Here is a 23,946-nt window from a genome sequence, read left to right on the forward strand (position 1 = left end):
TCCGGAAAATTTCTATAGTTCCTATCGGTAATCTTTCTCATCTATTAATCTATTTTACAGTTAGGAACAAGAGATATGTATACTGTTTATAATAGAGGAAGAAGAAATGGGGCTAAATTTCTTACAACTCGCACACGTTCAGCGCACAGAGCACCTCTCTTTCTTGCGCAAGAACTTTACCGCACCCGATGTGCCGAAGAACTTAATTAAAGAGTAAAACTACTACTTTCGGCAAAGAGTTTGGTTCCGGAACTCGCCGCCGTAAATTGATTTAAGTAAAATTATTTATTGATTATTTGCCGAAAGAAATTGAAATATGAATTGATTAAACTAATTAAACCCAGTGCTTATCATAAGTGATGAAATCTTTTCCAAACTTCTACGTTAATTTTTGTACCAACAGCTCTAGGAATAGTGCTAGATTAACTAAATACCTCCTCTGTAATTGAACTAATATAATAATAATAATAGTACTTATGCCGACCCGACGGCCTAATGAAGAAATTCCAGTCAATCACTAAATTAAGTTCAACCGTAACATATGGTAATTTGTGGTACATTTTGTTAGGTACCAGTGCCTTGGGCTAGTTCGGTGCCACGTCAAGTTAGACGCATCATTTTTGGTGAGTTGCGCATACCTTAGTTACATGTATTTTTCTGAATTTTGGGATAAAATGCCATTGCTTGTTTTTGCTGAAAAGTGTGGAATTCGATCCTCTTACTTGATTTAATTGGTGATGTTGAGTAAAATACATGTGATGGCCTGTTTATTAAATCTTTGGTGTTACGGTTAATTTAGACCATGGCAATATGTTTTGGGAACTTGAATTTCACTTCTTGTTAGTTCATGCTTGTGATAATATGAATCATTCAAACGGTGTCTCGAGCGCTAGGGGACATGTAAAGAAACTAGTGGCGTGAAGTAATAAGGTAGGAGATGCAGCCAGGCATCACCGGGTAATGATATCTTACCACTCTTCAATGGGGTCGCTCCCCAACCGACTGGCAAAAATACCGTTGAATGCTATTATCGCTCAAAAGTGAAAAACTTGAAAGGGAAATGAAATGAAAAGGGTCCATCTCTTGGACTGAAGAAATGAGCTTTCGGACAAAAATGCTTGTACTAGATGGTCAACGAAATATTTGAATTGTTGCTTTGAACTGTTTTATAATGTGGGGTATTTCCATGGTCAAACTTGTAATTTTGGTATACGTTTCTCACCCGAGCTTCGGCTTATGAAAACCTTTTCCAATTTTTCAGGTTAAGGTAGAAAGCAAATTGTGGACTGAATGGGGTGCTAGAATAACCATGAAGAATCATGTGTAGTCTAATGGTTTGTAATTATTATACTTGTACACTTAGAAGCTCTGGGATTATGTTATTTATTCTACGCTTCCGCATACTTTGCTTATATGGTTTAAAATGACAATGATGTGAGAAATCCCTAAACTGGATTATGAGCAGGCCTTCGGCGGCTTAACACCCGCTTGGCCGGTCACGACTTCCAGGGTCGGTTTTGGGTCGTGACATTGACAAGGACCGCAAGCTCGTCCACGACGTCCCCGCAGTCTACTTCGTCCAACCCACTCAAGCCAACATCGACCTCATAGCCGCCGCCGCCTCCCGATTCTCTACGATTCGTTCCAACTCAATTTCTCGTCTTCTATTTCTGTGCTTCATGTCATTGTCGGCATGTCGTAGAAGAGAAGATGAGATCGGCTTCTTCCCCTTCCTGGTCTTCTGTGAGGTGATTTTACAAACATTTAGGTGCTTTCTTCCAATTTTGCGTAAACCATAATGATTTGTGTGGTATAAATTTAGAACCCTAGAAAAGAATCGAGATGGTGGATCTAAGTAGAGTGCCGCTCAGATATGGAAAGCTCGTAATCAGCAAAACTTTGTCAGATACTGGGTTTTCGCTGCTTCCTGAGTTTAGCTTTGTTAAACGAATAAGCCCTTAAACCCTAGCAGTGTGTTTAAAAGAATACTAATATTATTAATAATAAGGTATCATTTTTTACATTTCTCACCGAATCGCTTATTTGGATTGGGTGAGAAGCTCTATCCAACATTTTTGTCTTACCAAATCATTCAATCTAAAGGAGTTGTGACTAAGTTAAAGCATATGCATCTCCTAGCAATGCCTTTGGATTTTGCTTGGTTAATGCCTCTGAATAGTGCTTGGTTTTGTGTTTCTTTGACAGGATCTGTGAGAAGTCAAATTCTCTAACTAGCGACGCCACCGACATTTGTTTCCCTGCGAGTTTTTGGTTTTTAATCCCTCAAAATTTGGAAGCTTTCAACTTCAATTTTATCAACATACTTTATTTCCATTATTTCGCAATTGGAATATTTTGGTAAGTGTTGTTTAACTTAAATTAGATATGAAACGAGTTCCAATCCATTTTAAAATTAGATATGAACACAGACATGAAATGAAGGGATTCAAGGAAATCGCTGTTTAAAAGGTGGAGGATTTACTTTTTCTATTTGGATACGATGAAAATGAGAGAGTTATTCCTTTTGGAGTAATTGATGTCCCCATACATGGATAAAAATGAGTGCTGCTTGTCCTTTGCTTCAATGGATGTTCCTCATTTCATTCTAATTTCCTTTTCTCTTGGCATTCCTTAAATGCATGTTTCTTATTTCTTTTTGGACAGGATTTGGGCTTGGAAGACTGTCATTTTACTATGTATCAAGCATGTCCAATTGTTTTTACCTGTTTTCAATGTTGTACGTCGATTGTCTTATTCTTCAGTTATCAAGTTTTTTAGAGTAATGCTACACACACAACATTTGTGCACAGATTTGTTGTGGGACCCACTACGGGTCCCACACAAATAATCCAAGCCGTTCATTAAATGTAAAACATTTTTTCAAGGGCCTCCGTGAAAAATAAGCTCAATCCGATACCTATAAGTGCTTGATTTAATCATCTAACTTTTCATTATCCTGAAATTCGAATGAAAAGTTAAATCTTTGCACAAATGCTGTGTGTGTAGCATTTCTGAGTTTTTTATGCTATCTAATTGATACGTATATTGCTATATGTGGTACTGTAACCTTAACTCAGTGCTTACAAATCCCAAACATAATGTGGTGTAATCTCGTCTGCTATCAATCCAAGTAGATAACTTTGCTGTCAAATTACTGTTCACAGAGTTTATCTTAATGTATGCAATGTGATAATATGAATCAGTCCTTTCACCATTATGCAAGAGGATGAGAATTTATAAGTTTTGTAAATAGAAAATAGGGAAATTACTTTGAGAACAAACAAAATACGTATATTAACTTTCTGACTACCAATTAACTTTAGCAGGTAAAAATTCATTGTAATGTTTGTTTTGGATTGTCGTCTCTGTGGTGAATCTAGATTAATTTCATTGACAAAGTCCGTGTTCACTCCTCTATATTTAGATCCATTTCTCCTGATTCATTGATGGAACCAATTGGATTGTTATGTTTTGAGTTATGCAGCAGAGACTGCGGGTAGAGCTTTGCCGTATCTCGATTTGGAAGGAGAGAAGAGCGCCATTGGATTCGATGTAAGATTTCTCACCAGAGCATTCTTATTGTGTTTCATATCCTGAATCTGGCTTCTTATTCTTTAGGGACTTTTTCAGGTGTGGGCTTGACTACGTACTTAACTGCTAAGCAGATTTAAGGCTTGTGGACATACACTAAGATGCACTCTACCGCTAAAATACACCAATTTGCAAAGATTGGTAAGGCTTCTCTCTCTCTCTCTCTCTCTCTCTCTCTCTCTCTCTCTCTCTCTCTCTCTCTCTCTCTCTCTCTCTCTCTCTCAAGCATTCCTTTACCATTTCTAGAACACATTCCTTGCCCAAACTACCGGCGATCGAATGTTATGAAAAAGGTATCTATACTAGTGTTATACCTTTAAAATTGACAACTGTATCTCTAAAGTTGGACGCGTCTCATTGTAAGTCTAGCATATTAGCCTTTAATTTAATGCAAGATTACGCCCCTCGCTTCTTTTATTTTCTTCTTGTGCTTTGTGTTAAGTAGCGCCGTTGAATTGGTGATGCATGCATTGTAGTATGGATAAAATGATTTCCTTTATTAACCCGGAAAAAAAAAAAAGAATGAAGCCTCTGGGTATATAAAAGAACCTATGCGCTCTTTTCTTCCTTAAAATTGCACCCTTTTCAAAATTCCTCCGCGACATTGGTGTTCAGGAATTTTTGGGGTATAACTTTTAAATTGGAACTAGAGAGCAGTTTACTTAACCCATTTGTTTTGGCCACGTGCTTGTTCTTTCTGCATAATTAAATCAGAAGGAAGTTTGTATTCTCTTTTTTTTTTTTTTGTGTGGTGACATCTATTCGTTTGACTATCCAATCTTCCCTGTCCAGCATCTGGATTTCCAGTTCAACTTTTATAAGTTTTTGGGGAGTAAGTTGAGTGAAATTCCTTTAGTTTCCACGTGTTTCAGGTGTCAGAAACAATACGAGTACTAAACAACAAGGGGTTAGAGTTTCACAAATGGAGCGGTGACCTTTCTCAACTACTGCAGAATGTGAAGGAGAAGCTGAATAGAGTTGTGGTGGTAAATAAATATGCTGGAGTGTTGGTGCTTTTTATTAGTATAATTAGATAGGCACATAGATGAACTTATACAGTTAAAGATATACAGAGAGAGGAAGCAGGCCAAAGACATGAGAAAGAGAAAGGGAGATGGCAGTGGCGTTGGATTCCGCAGTAGGGGGTGGTAGCCACTTTGGTGGATTGATGATTGCTAGAGGGGATGTGTGTACATATGAGTTGCAACAAGTTTTCATTATCCTGATCAACCATATAGAAAGTCAATGGTGGGCGAGCTGTATGTAGTATAAATTTTGTGCGCTTGAATCAATTGCTGCAGCTACGGACTTTTTCCAATTGTTCTCATTAGTTACCTCCTTTTCTACTTCCACTTGTTCTTTTTTTTTTTTTTGGCCGAGGCTAATACTGAACACAATGCTTCTTTGCCCAAACATCATTCCCGCTACTTGATAGCTTCAAATTTTCATATAAATTTATGTTATGCCATGTTATTCTTTCAATTTGCTGGACATTTGAAAATTGTACACCAAGTTGCCAACATATGAGAACGCTACCACTGAACTTTCCATGCATCAGTTGTATCGATGATGACAGCAACAATTCATACGTATTTCCCGAAGTGTAAACCGTACAGCTCCAAACACAACAATTTGACCAGTTATTCTGTCCGTGAGCTGCAATCCATTGACCACACAATTTGGCAAAAACAATAGTTGTACAACACATAAGATGTGCCCAAAAAACAAATTCCTTCTATTTCAAAAACTAAAACTCATTTTTGGTTCAATAACATCTTTACTATTTCTCTACTATCTCATCACTATAAAAAGCAAAAACACTTCCTGATATCAATTCATCCAATGAGCACGCGAAAACATGCGAAGCATGGGCATTAGACTAGTAACATGTCACAAGTAGACTATCATCAAATCCTGGCACAGCCACCGGAGAGTGTGGATAATGATTAGAATGGTCCATGACCAGCCTAGCTACATGCCATAAGCGCAAGGCCCATACGATGCTGCAAACTACGGCCCAGACGGCTGGATAGTCACCTGACCATTGGTACTCCAATCCAACCCAAAACAATAAAAATTTGCCAACCAAATGTCTGGATCAGTCACAAATTCTCTCTCATCTAATTTAATTGCTCTCAGTATCAACATAGGTTTTCAGATTCTCTCCTTACAAAATAAATACTTATTTGTAATTTTTAAACTTAAAAATAATAAGTTTACTGAAATCAAAAAATATGCAATACAAATCTTGTTTAATAGATTTCGATGAGATCTATCAAACTCTGCAATATATATATATATATATATATATATATATATATATATATATATATATATATACACACACACACACACACACACACACACATATAAACCTATTATTTTTAAGCTAAAAAATAAGTATTTTTTTTTAAGTATTTATTTGAGAAAGCGGAACGGGTTTTGTCTACAACTTGCAATAAAGGCTTTTGATTTGAAGAAATATGAACACATCTTGTAGAGACCCGTAATTTATTTAATTACTGAAAATGATTAATTAATGTCTAAATGTGAAAGGTGGTTTATTAGGTGATTGTTTGATTTGGGGACTTAAGTGAATGAATTGAAGTTTGAAGGAGTTTTGATGTAATAAAAAAGATATATGAGTATATAAGGTGTGTGTTCGCGTTGTAGGAGATATTTTATCTCCCATTCACTCTCTCTCATCCATCCCCCTCCCTCTCTCATCCGGCCATCTCTCTCTCTCCTCTCCTCTCACTCAAAACTCCACCTCAATCTCACAAAATCTTCAAGAATTAACCTCCATCAAGTCTTCCATTCGTGTTCTTGAGTTCAGAGATCTGTGGGTCAAGCTTGAAACGAAGTTTCGGAGTTCGAAAGGTTAGGGCTCGTTCAAAAACGTTTGAATCTCGGCCATTGTTGCGAGGTAGAGACTTCTTTACCTCTTCTATGTATTTATGTGTTGATTTGGTGTAGATTCGTGCCTTGGGTTGTTGGATTTTGGTTATTGAGCATGCCTTGAAAATCTGTTGAAATCGCTACCCGAAGCCCCGTGGTATCGATACGAATTATGTGGCATATCGATACAGTAAGCTTATCTTTTTGGACAGTTAATGTTATATCGATACGGATTATGCGCATATCAATACCAGGAGCTTAACTCCAGTTTTGCTCCTGCTGCTCTTCTGCGATTGTTTTGACCCCCAATCACTTCTAAATCCTTTTGGACACCTCCTAACCTATCTTAAGCTTGTCTAATTGACTTCCTTTGACTTCTCGATGTGATCCTTGTTCCGTTGGTCTTCCTGTTAATAAGAACCGAATGAAGAATTTATTTAGTTAAAACATCGTTAAAGTGTATTTCGTACATTGTTGGCATTTGTGATCGTTCTTGGTGCATTTATGATGACGTTAGTATATCGTAAGATGTTTTATCTATGAATGTGTTCATGGGGAAGTCCTAGATTGCATATTGTATTGGAATATAGTCGATTGGGGTCGGAAGTAGATTTAGGGAAACCCGTAACGCAAGGAGTGGTAATACGGAGACTTAGGGGGGTTTCGTAATGCGAGGGGTGGTAATACGGTAACCCGAGTTGCTAGGAATCACCGTGACGCAAGGGATGGTAACATGATAATCCTTGTGGAGTGATACGATAATGCAAGGAGTGGAAATACCGATGGTGGGAGTTTGGGTTAGCGAGTTGAGTTGGGATTGTCGGAGTCATGTAATTGTGTCATGTGACTTACGCACTTAATCTAGATAGAGGTTCATTGACGAATTGATTGAATACTATCTGTCGAACTGCATCTCCTTATCCTCTTTCGTTTGCACTTATCAACATATTTGCATATAGAGTTAGTGAAGATTTTCCTACTAAGCTAATGTAGCTCAACAAAATTCTTCTTTTCAGGTTCTAATACTGGGCAATAGACTGCATGCAATGGTGTGCTTGGACATGAAGATTTTTGGAAGCTAATTTCATTTAGTTACTTATTCATCTTTATAATAGACTTACTTTTGGCCAAAGATGGCTTCGTAACTAATTTGCTCGTAAACTATCTATTCACTAAAGTTTGTAATATTCTAAACATGTTGTACTTGTATCTAAGCTAATTTGGGCCGTGGTGCCAAGATTGTATTTCACTAAACTTGGGGACTTATTTGTAAATGAAACAGGTGGGGAAACACTTTTGGTAATGTGTGTGACTCGTGAGGTTCTTTTATTAAAAATATATTATTTATTTATGTTGAAAATCAGGGACGTGACACATCTCAATTATGTCAGCACTCATTCCTATTTCCTTCAAGATCAAAAAGAAAAGTACTGGCTAGTCTCATTGCAAATTTGGTGTTTCGCAAACCTTGAGTTTCAGGCCACATGGCCGATGTTGTCCCATTTCATGCGCTGAATTCTATCGTTCTCATTTTTAACACTTGAAAGAGTAATATTGTAAATGCACATTACAAGATGACAAAACAGAGAGTGCAATTATAAAAAAAAAAAAGTATTAAAATCAATTACCTAACAATAAAAGATAGCTTGCCCTTTCAATCCAATTAATGAACTCGGAATAGAAGCTTATTATTTTCAAGTTCCTAATTGAAAACAGCACATTGGAAAGCAAAAGGTCTAGGTAAAAAAGCCAACATAATTACCAATACTGGTAAGCAGCCTAGTACCATTAGTAGAAAACTAAGACACGTAAATCTTTTCGATAACTCAAGGCAGGAGTCCAGCTGATCCAAAGCCTACGCTGCCACCAGCTCCACCACCACCACCACCACCACTTCCGCCATTCCCAGAACCAACTTTACTCCCACTACCACCACCAGCCGCCGCTCCACTGCCCAAGCCACCAGCAGGAGCATGGCCAAACCCTCCACCGCCGCTCCCTACTCTGCCGCCAAAATGTGGCGAGTGGTGATGCCACTTCCAGTTTGTCGGCTCCATGTCAGCTCCTCCACGCTTCTCCACTTCAATCCTCCTTGCGGTTGCAGTGCAAGCAAGCGCACCGATTAGCACCAGAAGAAGAAACTTAGCTGCCATCTTTAATTTGTGGTGAGAAGTTGATGGTTTGGTGATGAATGGGGTTGGGAAAAGGAGATTATATATAGGAGTTTTTGCCTTGTTCGGTAGTTCTTAAGCACAAATTAATCATTCAAACTCATCCGAATTGTGTGATCGATTTAGGTGGTTATGAAGAAGAAGAATCATGACTTAATCTCTACTCACCACAGCGCCACACCATTTTGATGGTCTACCAAGTTCTCGTAGGCAGATCGACCTTGCAACAAGCCATGCCTGTAGGTCTTGTAATGATTTTGTTAATTAAGTAGCGTTTGAAAATTTTGGAGGAAAATTTGATGGTCTACTGAGTTGATTTTGGCGCTCCACTTTTGTACGCAAGCGCTCTATTTTTAACGTGATGTTACTATTAATTTCATGTACAAAGTGGAGCGCCTGCATACAAAAATAGAGCGCTAAAATCAATTTCCATCTAGAAACTGTAATGGAAAAGGATAAAAAGTTATCCATAGGAGAAAATACTACTCATTTTACGTTGAAGAAAGAATACTTATTTCAAACAAAATGGAAACTATTACTTTCATGCTTAGCAATAACCAACTGAAATTTTATGTGTTTAAATCTGGGCATTTTGAGGCCCATAGGTGTTTGGGCCTCGGCACTCTTGGTGTTTTTCTTTTTGGAAAGTCTTCAATAAACACCCCTTTAAGGTGTGTACCATATGCACCTATTGTGTGGTTCATATTGTGCCATCTCATAAAAATTCCTTGTAGGACCGGTCATTCATAACATTTTATTTCGTATCGTAACTTTTATACTAAAAATTCGTAACTTTTTATCAATATGATTCGTAACTTTTTAGCAATAGATTCATAACATTTTGAGAATCATAACATTTTAGTGTGTTTTAATAAATGTGCATATGATACACACCCAAATAAGGGGTGTGTATTGTAGCACTTCCCTTTTCTTTTTCATCCAACTCTTGGTTGGATTTTCCTTTCCTCTTTCTTGAACTTGATGTACTTTTTGTCAAATTTTATTTTAATAAAATGTTATTTTTGCCAATAAAAAAGAAATAACCAACTGAAATTAAACCCATATCATTTGGTAAATTTAGTTCACACCAAAGTTAGGGAGCCGATGACATTAATGCTTCTCAAGACTACCCGGCCAATATTAATCTCCCAAACAAAATTAGAGTGCTTGAATGTCTTGCTAATCCTTCTCATATTTCACTAAATAAATTTCCAAACCAGGAATAATAAAAGAAACTCTTGCTCCATTTGCCAAGTTCGTCTAAATTAGCTTCCTTTTTAAGAAAGGGATATGCATGTAGCTTAACCTAGAGTTAGCTCAAGAGACAATTCAGTTTCATCCACCACAGATAGCTCAGAATATTTGGACTGATCGGACGACTCTTGCTGGTCACTATCCTGCAAAAGCAAAACAGAAACTGCTAATGAGAGAGAGAGAGAGAGAGAGAGAGAGAGAGAGAGAGAGAGAGAGAGAGAGAGAGAGAGAGAGAGAGAGAGAGAGTATGCAGTCAAATAATTGAAATTTTATGTTTGAGGCAAATTTTTATTTTTTCTTATATTTCTTTCTATCAGTCTTTGTTTTTTAAGAAATTCTGTTGTAATGCTGTTTGGGTTATATGGTTTTTGGGTTCGCAATCCATAAGATGAATCACTATAGCGGTGAAAGTTTTTTACTTTATCATTAATAATATAATCAAGAGTTCTATCTCTTTGATTATTCTAACTATCTAGTACTACTATTTAATGCATTAATTTGTTCCTGGGTGGGGTATTCATCTCCAATCAATAAATATAGATTATTAACCACCACGAGCCAGTAACTCGTATAAAAGTTTCAGCTGTTAGAAAGAGATGCAACTTTATTATTTATATTTTTAACACGCCCCCTCACGTATATATATCTAGGTTTCCTCCATAAACGGGTTAAACACGTATAAATTTTAATCGTGGACAGTGAGATTCAAATGCTAAATCTATTGCTTACTCTAATACCATACTAGACTGTTATCATCAACTTATCTAAAAGTTTAAATTGGTAGACAGATTGACAACTTTATTATTCATATTTTTAACAAATTGCAACTCATTTTATTACTACTTCCTTAGAGATTGGATGTTTAATTTGGTTTAACATTTTGCTTCATGAATCATTTTCATGAAGCGGGGTTTTTCTTTCTCTTGATTTCTTCTTTATAATTTTTTTTTCCCGATCACAAAGAGATTGTTTACCTGGGCAATGGAGCTACTGAAAAAATCTTTGAACATTATTTTCCTGTCATTCCTAGTCTCTCGCATCTCTTTCCTGCACAATTCAAACACATTCGGCATATAATTTGTGTAAGAAGATGAAAATTTTCTCTTTTCTTTCTCAGCAATAAGGTAGTACTTAATTAAATAGTGCAACCCATCGATTTGTACAATTCATCTCACTTCTAATCCCCGTCAAAATAAATTAAAATTACTTCCTGTACGTCATTTGTGAATGATTAGCTGAGAAAAATGACAAAAATTAAAGCACTGATATATGTTACTAAGATAAACAAAGAGGAAATTACAAACCATGTTGCTGGAACGCAAGCGTTCTTTGTGACCTCTTCAAAGTTGCAATTTCCCCGGCTTTCATTGATAATCAGTCCCTTATTGTAGAGATGATGAATTTTCTCACGGTAGATAGGGCTTGATTGTGCGAAGCTACTATTGATATGTGGAATTTCTTGCAGTTTTTCATTCTTGTTTGCTTCCACTTCTGCTTCACCACCAAAATGCAAAAAAGTAATAAAAAAAAACAAACAAACAAACAAACAAAAAGAAAAAAAATTCAAATAACCGGAAAGAAATGGAACAGAAAAATTGATGGTTATTTGATAATTAAAAATGGTGTAGTAGTGAAGACTACTTTAACAATAAATCTGCATGACGCATTAATTTCTTCCCTAAATCTACATACACAACTCTTGACCACAACTGTGTTCGGAGCAATTTAATGCATGTCAACTCATGTGCATCGAACGACTCCAGACGTAATTGTGTCCATAGCCAATTCATATTTCACCGATTCAAATAGTGACTGAAATGGGTTTAATGGGTTCGTATGAGGAAAATATGTATTGATCTCTTATAATGTCAAAAAATGTTATTGTTGTGTCATTGAAGTCATTTTTTTCCCCTTTAACATAAATATATTAATTTTGCTTATATTATTTTCACTCTTTCACTATCGTCATACTCTCATTTTTTATCCTTAATTCATATGAATTTTCCTAATTATATGGTTATTATTTTACTTAAAATTCAAGTTAGTCTAATTAGGAACCTCTACGGTTTAAATGTTATGGCCTATGGGTACATACACTGAGTGGAATGCTTCAATATATTCATCTGGCTGAATTTAAAAAAAAATAAAAAATTGTTATAGGTATGACGGTGAGAAAATGAAGGAAATGGGTCGGGTCGTGTTTGGGTTGGCTTGACTCATATTCGACCCAACCCGTTTCAACCCGTTTAATATTGACCCGTATTCAATCCGCGACCTATTTCAACCCACCCAAACCTGTCCATTTACCACCTCTAGTTTTGTCTGAGTGGGGACAGGACTCAAGAGTGAGGGTGTACGTGGGGAGTATTTTTGGGGTTTTTTTGCAAGCTTTCTAGTAGTCTTCTTGAGTTGTGTTTAGCGTTTGGTTTCTGAGTTTTGGGCTTGGACCCATTAGGTGGCTGGGCTTGGCCCATCAGGTGTTTTACGGGCCGCTTTGTCCCTTGGGTGTATAGACTTTTGCCCTTTTGGTATTTCGTCCAATCTTTTATTGGACACTTGATGAATCTTTTGTCGAGTTTTAATAAAAAAAAATTTGCCGATAAAAAAAAAAACACCGGTTCCAATATTGTCATGCTTATGCATTCCCAGTTAAGGTATTTCACGTGTAGTTAAAGAACCATTAATTATCAACACAAGCAAATCAGAATAAGTACAAATGTTATTGTTGTGACTTTATTAAAGGCAACATATATATAGTGCGTCAACTAATATGTCGACCTTTCTTCATCTGCTTTAATTTCGCATGTTATTCCAAAACAATAAGAATTAAGTGCATATTAACTATGGTAATCAATGCGTCGGGATAAATGCGAATAAGATAATTATTTCTACAAACTCTTTTTAAGTTGATGATGATAATTTGAATTTTGAAATGACTTATTACTGGATTGCTGTATTAAATTATTTAAATGCAACATAGGTTAATAAAATTTGTCACATTCTTTAGCTAGATTATTAGTTGGCCAAACTTTTTTTTTTTATATCATCCGGTGGAAAAATTACATTTAAAGATTTTTTTTTTTGGACAGCGAAAAAACGACCATATTATTAATAACTCAACCAAAAGAGAGATACAGGGGGATAATAAGGTAGAAAGAAAACTACATCAATTTAATTATCTGAGGTCCGTAACGGCTAAATCAAGCCCAATACATATTAACCTAAGAAGTAGCCCGATAAAGAAAAGAAATAGACTAACAACAAAAAGCTAAAACTCCAATTCAGGAGAACGAGTACTTAAATTCGTGCATCCGGCCATACTTGTACACCCTTTACAGAGAACTTAGGGGGTCAAATCTTGTCGAAGGGAAAAATTGGGTTTTAATTCTCCTTTTCTAGGATTCTTTTCTTGATAATTTAGTTATTCCCCTCATGACGAGAGGCTATTTCTTGGTTATTATGCATTGGGTTTAATTTTAGTTGCAGTAGACTTACATGATTTTTTTTGTAATGAGTGGAGAGAAATAAATAGAAAAAATTTATTGGAGATCATGGTCAAGGGTTTTGAGATCCCAAACGAACAAGGTGTCATCTTTGAATGTAACGTAGAGGGGGAAAAAGTTTCTGAAAAAATGTAAGGCAACATTTTAAGGATACAAAAGGATATATACCTTGTTGTACCATCTGCTCATTTCTCATGCTCCTATACATCTGTTCACAACCCAAAATCAAACTATGAGAAAACCATTGTAAGAAACTTCTTTCTTCTTTGAGAAATTTCTTTCATTTTTCCGTTCAAAAAAACCAAAAAAAAAAAAAATTCACAGATATTTGTTCTTTATATATATATCTAAAGATACAATGGAGTAGACTGTATCAAAACCTGAAGATGGCTCTTGACATGAGATATAGTGAGTCCTTTCACATTCATCAATTGCAAAACCATCTTTGGAGTTGCCCCTGCCCAATAAAATCCAGCAAAACCAATGGAGAAACATCTCAATTATGATGCTAAATAAAGAAAATAGAAAAAAAAAATCATGAATAACTTGTTTTTTTCCAACGTTTGGTACTTTTATATCATCAAGTTATGTGACAAAATACTTTTCTAAAAACAAAAGACCATGGCATATTTGATAAGCTCATCTGGTTGGTTCCAACACCTCACCATTGATGGTTTGAGAGAGAGAGAGAGAGAGAGAGAGAGAGAGAGAGAGAGAGAGAGAGAGAGAGAGCTTACTGTCTTCTCCACCTAGGCGTTCAACTGCATGCACGAAGCATTGGTGAAGATCATGAGTCCACCGAAGCCGAGGCATCTTAGAACGGACGTAAGGTCTGACGCTGCCTTTCAAATTCAGCTCCGGAGGACTTCCTTCTCTATCTACTAACCTCTTCATTATATTGAGAGAGAGAGAGAGAGAGAGAGAGAGAGAGAGATGAAGATGGCTCCATGCCAACAACAAAAGAGAATAAATATAAGATGAGACTGTTGCATGGTTTTGTCATTATGTGCAGCTTCGTGGGCCCAGTTGAGGTTAGTCTAGTCTTTTAGGGTTTCGAATGTAAGAGGAATGGAATTTCAGACTTGGGATAAGTTCAAAAACCTCTCATATGATTGGGTGAAAATAGGAAGTGAAATATCAAAAAATGAAAATGATTTGGACACAAATGTCTGTATACCAACGGAAGCACGCACAGAAGTGTTCTTGATCATTCGATGCGTGTAGACTCAACGTGTATTATGTGCGCATGTGCGTCGGATAGTTCCAGATGCATTTGTGTCCATATATCAATCAGTACGTATTAAATCAGGGGCTTCAATTCCATCTAAGAAGTTCTTCATGTGAAATACTCTTCTAGACATTCTCTCATTAGGTTATCTCGAAACATTCTTGTCTTAAAAAATGTGGAAAACATAGGGTGCACACCTCTGCTTTTGTTAGCATTCAAGAGCAGAGACTTTTCTCCCATCTGTGAACCAATCACAGAAGAGCACGTAAGCATTAAAAGACAAAATGTGAAAACAAACTTTTTGCACTTGGCATGGGTTACAGAGGTCAGTTACAAAAACAGAGGGTTTATTTGATGTAAGGCCTAACACTACAAATACAAAAACTACTCCTTTCCAGAATGTTAAACCTTTTTGAGATAACGTGTTATTTTTAATTTTATATATTTTTTAATCTGAATGTTAACGAATATGTAATATGAATCTTATTTAATAGATTAATCTAATTAATTAAACAAAATTTTCAAAATTACATAAAATTTTATAAATCGAAAGATTTAAGAAATTTAAAATAGCACACAGTCTCAAAAAAGTCAAACATTTTGGGACTGAGGGAGTAGTAAATAGACGATCACGTTGCTAGTGTTTATTGGACTCTTAATTTCAAGATCAGGTGGTTGTGAATCATGATTAACTCCCTTAATTTTGAGTGGAAATACTTGCAATTGTGGATAACAAAGGGATCTACACCTATAACATATCTAGAAGTCACAAGTTGTATTGTGAGAGAATAACGTATTTTGTAAAACAATAAATAAGTACTTAAAAAATAAGAACTTTAAGAAAACGAGGCATTAGATTTGTGCGTGCCTAATTAATTCTTATTTTGCAAACAAAGATTGAAGATGTGATCAATTCCTCAACTTTCAATATCCTAAACTTGTCTTATTCACCACTTTATTTGTTGGGTAAATCCAACCTTTTAAATTAAAAAAAGTCACTAAAAAAACAAAAAAGCACAGATGTAAAAAGTGGGTAAAGTTCAAAATAAGGCTGACAAGTGCGTTGCATGTCCTTAGGGAAACATACCAAAACGGCAAAAACCCCCCACTAGTTCAACCTTTCCTCACTTTGAGACCATTTCCCCCTTTATTCCGGCACAAACTCTTGCTCAAACTTCACAATCTCTTTCCTCTTCTTCTTTTTCATAATGGCAAGCTTGCGCACACGTTTGACTAATTTTGAAATTCCGAAGTCAACGACCAAGAAAAAATCCTCTAATAACCTTAATGTTTGCAATGTTTGACCTCCATAGAATTTGAACATGAGACCTCATAGCGGTCAAAGACTTGTTTCTTTCTCACAATCGCTCGACCAAACCCCTTGGAATTATTACAAACTCCTTCTACATAGTACATTCCTTATCCCATATGAATCCAACAAAAAATGCAAATCACCCACATGACACATGTCTACATGACACGCCATGTGTTATTCATCGATTTACTTAATTCCCATGTCTCTCTTTTCTCGAGCGGCGACACGTTCAAAGCGGGCCCCGCAACCTTGCCCGTCCCCATTGGTGGTGTTGATGCAAGTTTGTTATAAGATTGAAATGTGGGTGAATGCTTCCTTCAACCCCAGCCAAAAGTGGCCGAAACCAATTTTCTCAGAAGCGGTTTCGGATGGGGAGATATTCCTTGTTTGGCTTGGCCAAAGCATGGACAAGTGTTTTATTGATGTCGTAAGCACGAATAATGCCAGTCAGAAGAAATTCGGTTAGGGGAATGAGCAGATGGGTTATCGATGTCATACCAAGACTTCTGTCCTACAAAGGTTTGGCCAAGTAAATATGAGAAAGTAAAAGTGTTTGTATTCTATAAGATTGTGTGTTCAAATTTCATGGAAGCCAAACATTTCAAACTTTGGGATCACTAGAAGGTTTGCCCGGTCATTAACTTCAGGGCCCAAGAATTAGTCAAGGTGCGCGTAAGGCTGTAAGCTAGCCCCGGACATCTGGTTATATAAAAGAAAACTTATGTCTTACATGTATTATGTGCAAAACGATTTCTATCATTAAATTTCTAATAAATCGACAAGCATAAAATAAACCTTTAAAAGCATACTGAAATAATTTTCGACATGTACGCTCATATGATTGCTTAACAAATAAAAATAATCCAGGGCGAGTTTCTTATAATTTTTTTAGAACCCTGCTACAGGTACGGCAATGGCTGTACAGCAGCCACGTACAGATGGATTTTGAGCCCGTCTCGGATCCTGCAAAGATGATCGGAGCCGCTCATTTTGTTTCAAACATTACAGTTAGGGTCCCTGTAAAAAATCATCTCAATCCGATATCGGAAATGGTGTTTATGCATCATCCAACTTTACTTCAGAATTTAGCCTAAATTTTGAAGCAAAGTTAGATGATTCATAAATACATTTTCCAACATCGGATTGAGATGATTTTTCACAGACACCATAATCGAAATGTTTTGAACAAAATGAGCGACTCCAATCATCTTTTTGGGATCCAAAACAGGCGCAAGCAAGATCTGTACCCGGTTGCTGTACAGCTTTTGCTGTAGTGCTATCTTTACTGATTTTTTTACTACCGATAGTATTAATCTCATTCTTCTCAATCTTTTATAACAAAAAGAAAAGATTAGTGAAAGTGCAGCGCTAACGTGTGCAGTTGAGGCAATTGTTTTTTTGGTAAATGCATTTGAGGCATTTTAACACATAGATAGACTAGAACCTTGTTCCTTCATGAGCCGATCACGAGTTTTTTCTGGACGAGTTTTTATAACTAAAAATTGTCGCGTAATTATCTTATTAAATAACGAACAGTATTACTTCAATTCTTCTTGATATCTTTTTTTTTTTTAAAAAGGTCGCTTATCATGTTTTTTAAATTGCAATTTTGCAATTGAGAGAAAAACACGATTTCAGTAAGGCAAAATGACGGTCAATGATATGTTTTGATAATTAATACCCGCCAAAGATATTTTTAGCATTAACAAATGTTCTTAGCTTATCTTTGGCGGGTATTAATTATCAAAACCCGTCCCGGGCGGTCATTTTCCCTTTCAGTAACAATTAGACAAAAAGATCATATTCAAGATTCTTCCGCGTCTTTACCAATAATACAGTAAAATCAGCATCAACAATTATAATATGTTGTTGAAATTAAGAATCCAATTTTCTAAAAATAATTTTTGGAATTCCCACGGAATTAATGTTAGAATTGCCCAGAGGATGTGAGAGGTATGGTGTCAACATAGACTCTTTTTTTCCAACTAAACATAATCATCCCATTAATATCAAATAAAAAGTACAACTATACCTGACCACACAAACATGTATAAACAAACACAGCATATAAGGTCATTTCCAACTCCCACGAAGGTTAGTCCGTTTCGGCCCATTAGTCTTTGTACCACAATTTACAAGGTCATTGCCAAAGTCTTGGCTAATCGTCTTCATTAGTTTCTGCCCTCTATTATTTCGGAAAACCAAAGTGCTTTTGTAGGGGGTCGCCAGATAACAGATAATGTACTTATTGCGCATGAACTAACACACTACATTCGGCATAAACGGTCTAGCACAAAAGGGGTGGCTGCATTTAAACTTGATATGACCAAGGCATACGATCGAGTGGATTGGCATTATCTTGAGCAGGTAATGAGGCAGCTAGGTTTCCACACCTTATGGATTGGATGGGTCATGGAATGCGTAAAAACGGTATCCTTCTCTATAACCGTGAATGGGGAAGCTGGGGAGTCTTTTCACCCTAGTAGAGGTATTCGCCAAGGCTGCCCTTTATCACCTTATTTATTTCTATTGTGTGGTGAGGGATTTACAGCGCTTTGCATTGATCATGTAAGTAAAAAGCTTCTCTATGGCTTTCGTATTAATCGTCATTGCCCGGTTGTTTCCCATTTATTATTTGCGGATGATTCTGTTGTGTATTATCAAGCAATGGAGCGAGATTGTGCTGCTCTATATAATATTATGGAGTTGTATGAAGCTGATCTGGTCAGAAAGTTAACAAAGACAAGTCATCGATTTTTTTCAGTCCAAACATCTCATCTGAAGCTCGTCTTACATTAGCTAATCGTGTCGGGATCTCCATGTAAGCCAAAGAGGCTAAGTACTTAGGCCTCCCTGTCTTTCTTGGAAATTCCAAGCGTGAGCTTTTCTCATATGTGAAAGACCGTACGATTAAACGGTTAAGATCATGGATAGATTCAAGGCCAAACTCAGCTGGTAGGGAAGTCTTAATCAAATCAGTTCTCTTGACAATTCCAAGCTATGCTATGTCCTGTTTTCGGTTGCCCAAACAGCTAATGAATCAAATCTCTGCCGAGATTGCAAAATTTTGGTGGGGTTCAAAAGAAGCGGAACGCAAAATTCACTGGATAAAATGGGATAAGCTGAGTCGGTGTAAAGGCAAAGGTGGATTGGGGTTTCGTGACTTGGACGTTTTTAACAGGGCCTTGATAGCTAAACAAGGGTGGAAGTTGATTTCCGGTGAACCATCTCTCTTCAAACGAATTTTCAAGGGCAAATACTTTCCCAACACGACTTTCTTCAATGCAAATGTAAGTAGCCAGGCATCGTGGGCTCTGAGAAGCATTTGTTGGGCTAGAGAGTTACTCAATAAAGGTTGGAGGTGGCAGGTTTGTTCAGGAAAAGACATTCGAATTTGGGAGGACCATTGGCTACCAAAACCACCAGCTTTCAAGGTCAGCCCGAGTTCGGTAATAAGTAGCACCATAACTTATGTTTCTGATCTTATTGACAATTCCACAAAGACTTGGAAGATGCAGCTGATCAAAGAAAGTTTCAATGAAGAAGAGACAACTGTTATCCTTTCCTTGCCTATTAGTACCACGCAAAGAAGGGATCGCAAAGTATGGCATTACTCCCCAAATGGTGTATTCACTGTAAAATCTGCTTATTGCTTGGAAAAAGAGAGCTTGATCAATGAGCTGGATAATCACGGAGCTCAAACTAGTTCTGCTAATGTGATGGCACTGATTTGGAAGAAGTTATGGGGCTTGCCTATCCTCCCAAAGATCAAATTTTTTGCTTGGAAGTGTTTCAATGAAGCTCTAGCAACCAACTCAGCCCTAACCGCTAAGAAGGTACGTTCTGATCCAATTTGCTCACTGTGTGGAAATGCGGAGGAATCTATTTGTCATTTGTTGTTCCGATGTGATTTAGCTTCAAAAGTGTGGATTCTTTCACCTTTTCGTCTTAGACCTGAGGAGCTTGAAAACTGTAGACATATGTCTGACTGGTGGCATTGTATTTGCGATCGTATCCGTTTAGCTCATCTCCCCTTTTCAACATTGGGTCTTGGCCTTTCATATTGCTGGTGGATCTGGAAAACTCGAAACGATTTGGTGTTTAATGGTACAAGTTGGCCTGCGAGGTAGTTAATGGAAAGGCACAAGTAGATTTTTTTGAGTTTCTAGAGGCAAATGTCAAGCCTTCCCCTATTCAAGTGGCTTCTTCAAATCCTGAGACTTTAGTTTAGAAAAGACCTGAGGAAGGCATGATAAAAATTAATGTTGATGCAGCGGTATCAAAGGCAACGAGCACTATTGGCACAGGAGCAATTGCTCGGAATGCGAACGGCTCCATTTTGGAAATCTTTAATAAGTCATATGAAGGTCTCACCTCTCCACGGCTTGCGGAGGCTATGGCAATTAGAAATGGATTGAATTTGGGTGTTGCTCTGAATGTAGGACGTGTTCTTATTGAATCGGATGCGGAATCGATTGTCCGAAGCTGTTCCATGTCAAAAATCCACCCTCTGATATTGCAGTTTTGGTACAAGATTGTTTAGTTTTGAAGGATTCATTTCAGTTGTGTGATTTTAATTTTGTCAAACGTGATTGTAATAGGGCTGCACATGCTTGTGCAAAGAAAGCCCTTTCTTGTAGTTTGTCCGGTTTGTGGACAACTACCTTGCCCCTTTGGGGCTCCTCTCTCTCTGATGGTTAGGCGTTTTTCGGCCTTTCAGATTAATAAAATCTTCTCTCTTTTGTTAAAAAAAAAAAACAACCAGCACAACACATCCCGGCAAAACAAAAGCCCAACATAACCAAACTAATAAAGCAAAACAAAACATAAAAGAACACCCCAACCATGCCCTTAATGCTAACAGATACCTACAAAACAACAATAAGAAACAAGAGACAGAAATAAATCAATGCAAAACACGTCGCTGAGGGATACGGTAAGTACGAGGGTCACCATAGCTGTCTCCAATCACCCTTTACCGTCAGCATAGAGTCTTGGAAGAATTGTTTTAAGCTAGTGCTCGGTGATTTTACAATTTGACAGTCTATTAATAAATAAAAATTCGTTGTTCCAAAAAATTAATTTGATAATCAAAATTGTTGGTTGCATATTCATTAATTTCGGCCCGTTTGTCGGACGGATATGGTTTGAGTGGATAAGAGGTGAATATGTTTTAAGGGGGATTATTTAAGGAGGGAGATTACCTAATAATTAGTTTGGGTAATAGTTGATATGGGTGAATACGAGTGGATAATGTGATAAAGTACTTGGTTACCCTCATTTAATCATTTCATCAAGAATACAAATTGGTTTGAGAAGTAAGTTGGTCTTTTCTCCACCCGGATAAGCTAATCCGGCCTAGGATGGAAGGTGTTGTTAGTTAACACCCTTGGAGAGGGATAAGCTCTTTCCCTCCTCTCTTCTCCCCCTTCCTTCTCCCACCAACAAATACCTTTCTTTCTTCTCCCTCTCCTTCCCTTATCCTCCCAACAAACTGTTGGAAAAATTCGACAAATTAAAACGTAATTCCAAATAACAATTTCACTAATAACATTGCGATTACAGAATAAATATAAACAAAACAAGTTACATAGAACAGAAATACAAACGGATTTACAGAAGATGAACCAAGTCCTGTGTGATACCACAGTCTCCTTAAGAAAGATTCGCCGCTTACCGAAAGTGTTGTAGTATCTGTCGACGTCTTCCTCCCAGGATTGGCTCAGCTAAACCGCAAACCGTTAGAACACCACTGTCAACCACCTTGGCAAACTAACTATTGCATGTCTCTCTCTCACACAAAGAACGAATTTCAGAGCTCTCAGAGTTGGTGAATTTTCTGATACAGAATGAAGAATGGACTGCCCATTATATACAGCTATAGTGGCCTTTGTAAAAGTCAAGAAATGAATACGGGAAATTGATTCATTAGCCTTGAGTAGGGGAGAACCAACATACAAAACTGCCAGAATGAATAACAAGTGCAAATGCTAGCGTTAACCTATATTCGTGGGGTATTATTCAGCCAAAACTGCTGGAAATTTAAAGAGCATTGTCCAGATTCAACGAACCAACGGAGCCTGTTTGGTTGTCTCGAGAGACCCTCCGAATGTCCCAATTATCATTCATAAAATATGGAAATTTTCCAACAATCCCCCCCCCCCCCCCCCCCCGAATGAAATTGGCAGGCAAATTGATACAAAGTACAAAGTTGACTTGGAGAGAGAGAGAGACAACGGATAATTCCTGCATAGCTGGCTTTTGACCTGGAACCTTCTCTTGTGATAGCCTATCAGGTTTACTAGTAGACCAGTGTACGATCCTGCTTTGAACTGTTCTACCGCCGATATAAACTGAGACAACAGACGTCACATAGGACATCTCCTGACGTAGTTCAGTTATCATTGTTAGGTTCATTTTGGCCATGACACCCCTTTCCTGGTTCTGCAGGCACTTTTTAAACTTCGCGCGCTCGCTCCGAAAACTCCCGAACTCGATTTTGGGTGTTTTTTGGACTGTTGGAAAGCTTGGTAAGTCTACTTTCTAACCCAAGTGGTTTAGATCAAAAGTATTTTGCACATCAAAAGATATGATGATTTTACCCTCAATTGGTCGGAAAATGAGAAAGATAAGCCCTATTATTTACAATATTGAGGGATTGTCAATCATGTCTTGGATTACTCGTGTACCTACTCAATCTGCTGACTGAGTATGCTATATCGAGCCTTGTACAACTCATCAACTACATCAGGCTCCCAATTATCCGAGAATACTCTAGTTGAGATACGTACGCCTTCCCCCCACCCCTTTCTTGGATAAATGGAGATTTAAATCAACTAGGGTTCTTGCGACACTTGAATCAGATGGGTTAAACTTTTGAAGAATCTTGTCAACATAGTGTGTCTGAGACAGCGCAAGTCCGACAAATGTTCTGGTGATATTGACACCCAAAATGACATCTGCAAGGCCCATATCCTTCTTGTCAAACTTCGAGTTTAACATATCCTTAGTAAACCGAATGACCCTTTCATTGCTACCAATAATGAGCATGTGCTTAGCACCACAACCTTGCCTTCAAATATAAGGTTAGAAAAAACCCAAGCGTAGGGTTAGATCGTCGGTAGCATAATAAACCGGCAAGACCGGGATCGTACCATAGGAAATCAGAGATAGCTTAATTGAATTGTAGGTTTTAGCTTAATCAGATTATAGGTTTTATATGGTGGGTTTCGGCGTTTAAGACGGCCAACTTGGTTTTGCTTTAAACAGTTGAAATGCTAAGTAAAAAGACTAGAAAAGATGTTTAGACTTAAGTAAAACAGGCGGCAAGGTCTAGGGGATTAAACCTCCCGATGACTTAGCCTATTTAACCATTTTTCATAACAACTTAAGTTCAAGACATAGACAATCTTGAAACCAAAGCACTCAACGTTAAAAGCCGAGCATAATCATGGTTTTAGCTCTGAAAGGACTTAATCTTTTTTGGAAGAAATTTAAATCAAACGCCGGGAGCGTTAAAAACCCCAAGCCCCATGTGCAAGCCGAAGGTTAAAACTCCGGGCAACACACGGTCAAAGAAAGTATTAGCCCTTTTGGTTTGGCCGAAAATTAGAGATTAAACCTTCTCCTTACTAAGGCCATGATCAAGTTATAAAAAAAACCATTAAAACAACAAAGCCATGGGAGAGAGATCACCCCATGACCAAGCCTATGAACTACTCATACATATTGAAAAGACTAGAAATTATGCTAAGAGTTGAATCATGATTAACCGATAGAAACAAAAATAAACTTGATATTAAGGAGAATCTAGTCCGTAACTACAACATTAATAAACAAGAAAACAATAAACAAACTAAACTTACTTGAGTTCTTGATGGAAATTACAAGAGAGAAAGCTTGCTAGCTATGAAGTTCCTAGAAAGATGAAAGACTTAAAGCATAGGCCTAAATCTAACTATTGGCCATCCTTTCCATAAAAGGCAT

The 23,946-nt window shown here is 37.2% G+C and overlaps 3 protein-coding genes and 1 long non-coding RNA gene across 4 annotated transcripts; 2 read left to right on the plus strand and 2 right to left on the minus strand.

Annotated features, from left to right (window-relative positions):
- Positions 1–1,534: 1,534 nt before the first annotated feature.
- Positions 1,535–4,980, plus strand: LOC131315276 (uncharacterized). Its single transcript, XR_009196665.1, has 5 exons — positions 1,535–1,748; positions 1,823–1,931; positions 3,485–3,552; positions 3,619–3,732; positions 4,464–4,980. It is a non-coding gene; the product is annotated as an uncharacterized LOC131315276 (long non-coding RNA).
- Positions 4,981–8,315: 3,335 nt separating this feature from the next.
- On the minus strand, positions 8,316–8,642 carry LOC131313997 (glycine-rich protein 5-like). The gene has a single exon (XM_058342492.1). The coding sequence runs from the start codon at positions 8,640–8,642 to the stop codon at positions 8,316–8,318; it is 327 nt and encodes a 108-aa protein (XP_058198475.1).
- A 1,062-nt stretch (positions 8,643–9,704) lies between these two features.
- LOC131315277 (transcription repressor KAN1-like) lies at positions 9,705–14,352 on the minus strand. The gene is made up of 6 exons (XM_058344424.1): positions 14,155–14,352; positions 13,798–13,874; positions 13,586–13,625; positions 11,219–11,405; positions 10,889–10,961; positions 9,705–10,057 (listed from the first exon to the last, which is right to left on the minus strand). The coding sequence occupies exons 1-6, from the start codon at positions 14,309–14,311 to the stop codon at positions 9,962–9,964; spliced, it is 630 nt and encodes a 209-aa protein (XP_058200407.1). The 5' UTR covers positions 14,312–14,352; the 3' UTR covers positions 9,705–9,961.
- A 3,930-nt stretch (positions 14,353–18,282) lies between these two features.
- Positions 18,283–20,503, plus strand: LOC131313998 (uncharacterized). Its single transcript, XM_058342494.1, has 3 exons — positions 18,283–18,684; positions 18,993–19,796; positions 20,192–20,503. The coding sequence occupies exons 1-3, from the start codon at positions 18,283–18,285 to the stop codon at positions 20,501–20,503; spliced, it is 1,518 nt and encodes a 505-aa protein (XP_058198477.1).
- The last annotated feature ends 3,443 nt before the right edge of the window (positions 20,504–23,946 follow it).

Source organism: Rhododendron vialii, chromosome 13a (genome assembly GCF_030253575.1).
Source record: "Rhododendron vialii isolate Sample 1 chromosome 13a, ASM3025357v1".
Classification (NCBI taxonomy): domain Eukaryota; kingdom Viridiplantae; phylum Streptophyta; class Magnoliopsida; order Ericales; family Ericaceae; genus Rhododendron; species Rhododendron vialii.